At 49.6% G+C, this 4810-nt stretch overlaps 1 protein-coding gene across 1 annotated transcript in view; it reads right to left on the bottom strand.

The window, feature by feature from the left end:
• Positions 1-52: 52 nt before the first annotated feature.
• LOC106938657 (isocitrate dehydrogenase [NAD] subunit alpha, mitochondrial) overlaps positions 53-4810 on the bottom strand; it is an 11246-nt gene continuing 6488 nt past the window's right edge. Inside the window, exons 5-11 of the mRNA XM_015020785.1 lie at positions 2709-2896; positions 2160-2293; positions 1976-2078; positions 1836-1900; positions 1669-1753; positions 360-512; positions 53-222 (exon numbers count right to left, since the gene is read on the bottom strand). Coding sequence (XP_014876271.1) covers positions 139-222; positions 360-512; positions 1669-1753; positions 1836-1900; positions 1976-2078; positions 2160-2293; positions 2709-2896 — 812 coding nt within the window. The 3' untranslated portion in view covers positions 53-138. The remainder of the gene's footprint in view (positions 223-359; positions 513-1668; positions 1754-1835; positions 1901-1975; positions 2079-2159; positions 2294-2708; positions 2897-4810) is intronic.

The following is a 4810-nucleotide window of genomic DNA, read 5'->3' as shown; positions in this document are numbered from 1 at the left end:
GGAGCCCCACCCCCTCCGAGAGGAGGAGGGGGGTCACGGAGCCCCGCCCCCTCCGCGAGGAGGAGGGGGGGTCACGGAGCCCCACCCCCTCCGAGAGGAGGAGGGGGGTCACGGAGCCCCGCCCTTCACACTCTGGTTTCAGTCCAGGTCTTGGACTCGACGGCAGATTTCTGTGGTGAACTCGGAGCACTTAGAGTTTCCTCCTAAGTCCTTGGTCAGCACCTGGAACAGTAGCAGCACTCGTTACCACGGCAACAGCACCAATCATTTAGCGACTGATTAACTTTAAAGAGTCTCATGTGCCACATCGATCAAATCATTATGACCAGCGGCCTCAGAACCCATCAGAACCGCCTCACCTTCTTCTCCTTGATGGTGTCGAAGCACGCCGTCTGGATCTTGGCGGCGTGTTGGTGCAGCCCCATGTGGCGCAGCATCATGACGGCGCTGAGCAGCAGGGCGGTCGGGTTGGCCAGATCCAGGCCCGCGATGTCTGGGGCGGTTCCGTGCACCTGCAGGACACACACAGGTCCGGTTCACTCTCCCTCACAGACTGGTTCTGATTCTGAAGACACAGAACCTGGCAGGCATCGCGCCCTCTGCTGGGTTCTGTTAGGACTGCGCCATGTCTCCTGGTTCTGATCCAATCTCCTTCCTGCACAACCAACAATTGGTTGGTCCAAATGGTTTTCCACTTGGACCCGCTTCCTTTCAGGATCCAAGCAGCACTCAGTGAGTGTCTGGAACCAGAACCGTGACTAAAGTAATAGTAATAACAATAATACCATATTTTCCGCACTATAAGGCGCACCTAAAAAAGCCGACAGTGCCCCTTATATATGGACCAACATTGAGCCACAACAGGTCTAGCAACTACGGTAAGCAGCCGCCGACTTCATTTTTGCCGGTAGAAGAAGAAGCGCGCGGTGCATGCTGGGATAGTTGTCAGAACGCTGGTTTGTTAATAAAGTTTGACTGACCCATCTACCTACTGACCGTCTAGAACAGTGGTTCTTAACCTTTTTTGAGGTACTGAATCCCCCAGTTGCATATGCGCATTTACCGAACCCTTCTTATCCCCCCCCTCCCCCGACACAGACGTAATTAAAGACACAAGTTCAAATCCATGCTGAGAGTGGAACTCCTTCAATCAGTGCTCCTCTGCAGCTCTGAACATGACAAGTTCATGTTCAGAGCACTTGTCATGTGCACTGAACACATGACAGTACACAAGTGTGTTTTTACCTCTGCGGCAGAGGCTCCGCTGAACCCCTGAGGCTAAGAACCACTGGGCTAGAATCAGGTCGTCTGCAGGTCATTTAGCGCCACGTTCTCCACGTTCTCTGTTCGCTGGGTGACCATCGTCCGGCCCCGCCCCGGCCCCAGAAGGCTCTCCTCGCCAACCGGAGTCGGACTGTTTTGTTGACATTCCCTTTAGTGCAGCTCCATCTAGTGGATGCATAACGTAACTCCAGCCTCGACAGTAGCATCTATTCTATGCGCCTTATAGTGCGGAAAATACGGTAATAATAATAATCTATCTATGAAGTGAGATCTTTAAAATCTGCTTATTAAACCCAGACCCAGTAGATCGGGGTTATTGACACCAGAACCACTAGGACAGTCGACCAGGCCGCCATCAGAACTGGATGATTCTGAGGGTCTCACCGACTCAAAGATGGCGACTCCGTTGGCACCGATGTTCCCACTAGGAGTGACTCCCAGTCCTCCAATCAAACCAGCACACAGGTCACTGAAACACACAAGGTCAGAAGGTCACCTAAGGTCAGCGCTCAGATTGAAGGCCTCTGATTGGCCGACAGCGTGTGACTGACCTGAGGATGTCTCCGTACAGGTTGGGCATGACCAGGACATCGAACTGGGTCGGGTCCTGAACCATCTGGAAGAACACGGGACAGGTTAAAGGGGAGGCGTTTCCCAGATCTGGGTCAGAACCGGATCCGTTCGGACTCACATTGAGGCACACGGTGTCCAGGTACATCTCTGTGAACTTCACGTCCTTGAAGTTCTCGGCCACTTCCCGACACTTCCTGAGGAACAGCCCGTCCGACATGCGCCTGCAGAGAGACGGCAGACCCGCATCAGTCTGGCCCGGTTCTCCAGAACCGCAGAGAAGCCGACCGGGACGGCAGCCTCACATGATGTTGGCCTTGTGGACGGCCGTCACGCTGCTCCTCTGGTTGTTCCGGGCGTACTCGAAGGCGTACTCCGCAATGCGTCTGCTGGCGTCCTCCGTGATCAGCTTGATGCTCTGAACGACGCCGTCCACGATCTGGAACAACCGGACCAGAACCACATGCTCAGGTTTCTGATGGACTGGAGGAGGAACCGGCAGGAACTGAAGGCTTCCCTTCTTCAAGCATTAGCTTCTGCTAATACATAGCTACCACAAGTATTTAGCTTATATTCAGGCTTGTTACAAGTTATCACCAGCAGGGGGCAGCAGAGTCTCTGCAAGAGCATTCAGGGTGAAGAGTTCCCTGTGGTTATCTAGCATGAACATTAGCCTGCTCACAGTGAAGCATGGTGGTGGCAGAATCAGGATGTGGGGACTGGGATCAGAAAGAGAGATGGGTCTAAAAGGAACCAGAACCTGACCAGAACCGGGCAAGAGGTTGGAAAGAAATCCAAGATGAAAGCACAAAGGTCCGAGGTGGAGGAACAAGAGAACTCCTCCTTCTACTCACCACGTGTTCGATGCCGCTGTACTCGCCCTCCGTGTTCTCCCGGATGGTGACCAGGTCCACGTCTGTGTACGGCGTCCTGTAGCCCTCGATGGAGACGCAGGGACGCACGTTGGCGTAGAGGTCAAAGGTCTTCCTGAGCAGCAGGTTCATGGATGGATGACCGGCGGCGATGGGGGTCTTCAGAGGACCTGGACGAGTAGAGGCCAGATTGGTGAGCAACACAGCAACAGGAGCAACAGGAGCAACAGAGCAACAGGAGGAACAGAGCAACAGGAGCAACACAGCAACAGGAGCAACAGGAGGAACACAGCAGCAGGAGGAACAGAGCAACAGGAGCAACAGAGCAACAGGAGCAACAGAGCAACAGGAGCAACAGAGCAACAGGAGCAACAGAGCAACAGGAGCAACAGGAGCAACAGAGCAACAGGAACGACACAGCAACAGGAGCAACACAGCAACAGGAGCAACTTCGCTGCAGCATCATTTGCGGAATCGTTACCGTCCGCTGCAGCGTCAGCCGTATCGTTGGCGGCAGAATCAGCATTAGCTGCAGTGCTCTAGCAGTCGCACCACTTTTTTCAGTGAGGAGTAATCCAACACGTTGCTATTTCAAATCCAGTAGTCAAACTTTAGGTACTTATCCAAACCACTGGTACTATTTTCTTTTGTAATTCAGTTTTATTTCCTCTGTGCTTCTTGAGAGTGACCGCCATTTCTATGCGACAGTATCAGTAGCAACAGAAACAAACAATGGAGGGAGATATGCATTTTGTTGGTGAAAAAACAGGAACTATTTTGAGTTTCTGTCGCCAAATCTGATTATTATAAGCGGCTTTGGGCTTGTTTTATTTCTAAAGTTGCTTGCAAATTTAATGAGTCACTGGCTGAGCTTTTTTGGGCTCCTTTCTGAACATGAAGTTACTCATTTGGGCTTGGAAATAAGCAGAGACTCATAATAAATCCCAGAATTAGTCTGAGATCCAGTTACTTTTAGTCAGACTCTCCTTGTCCATCATTTCCCGGATGATCCGTCCCGCTTCTCTTTGTTAATGTTAATATTTTACCTCTGAATGACGTCGAGCTTCGTGTTGCGCTCCAGAAAACTGGAAACATCGAGACTAATATGAACGGCATAAAAAACGTGAAAACAGCCACGAATGAGCGAGTTTGTAAAGTTGTGCAACTAAACGCCATTATAAGAATTAATATTAAGATAAGTGTCACAAATCTGTGCAGCAGGAGGAGCTCTGTGCGCTGCGCTCCGACACAGGGCCGTAACACAGAACCTGGAGGGTGGGGGTGGGGGGAGGGGGCTCTAAAATCATATTTATAGTTTTCCTGACAATAAAAACACACAAAAACATGTACAAATTACTAAAGTTTTTCTTTTTGGTCTGTTGTAACCATTAAACAATCTCCCCTTCAGTTTAACCATATAAGTGGAGACACATTGTTGATGTTATAATAAAATAACTTGTAATTAAGTATTGACAAAGATCAATGCAATTTTCACAGGTGGAGCGTTGTTGTTATCAGTTGCTGAAAGTAACTAAAAAAGTTACTTTTAATGTAACTTACTTTCCAAACCAGGTAATCAGTAATCTGATTAAAGTTACTTATACATATGCCATCGTTAGTGCATCATTAGCAGCATTAGAGGCAGTGTTAGCAGCAGTGTTAGCAGCATTATTAGTAGCAGTGTTAGCAGGATTGTTAGAGGCAGTGTTAGCAGCAGCATTAGCAGCATTATTAGCAGCAGCATTATTAGCAGCAGTGTAAGCAGCAGCATTAGCAGCATTATTAGGGGCAGTGCTACCAGCAGCATTAGCAGCATTATTAGCAACAGCATTAGCAGCATTATTAGCGGCAGTGTTAGCAGCAGCGTTAGCAGCATTATTAGCGACAGTGTTAGCAGCATTATTAGCAGCTGCGTTAGCAGCATTATTAGCAGCAGCGTTAGCAGCATTATTACCGGCAGTGTTAGCAGCATTATTAGTGGCAGTGTTAGCAGCAGCGTTAGCAGCATTATTAGCAGCAGCGTTAGCAGCATTATTAGCGACAGTGTTAGCATTATTAGCAGCAGCGTTAGCAGCATTATTAGC

Source organism: Poecilia latipinna, unplaced genomic scaffold (genome assembly GCF_001443285.1).
Source record: "Poecilia latipinna isolate Pla-1442-1.1 unplaced genomic scaffold, P_latipinna-1.0 Scaffold2660, whole genome shotgun sequence".
In the NCBI taxonomy this organism is placed as follows: domain Eukaryota; kingdom Metazoa; phylum Chordata; class Actinopteri; order Cyprinodontiformes; family Poeciliidae; genus Poecilia; species Poecilia latipinna.
The sequence above is the reverse complement of the archived record's forward strand: the minus strand, read 5'-3'. Positions and strand labels throughout refer to the sequence as shown.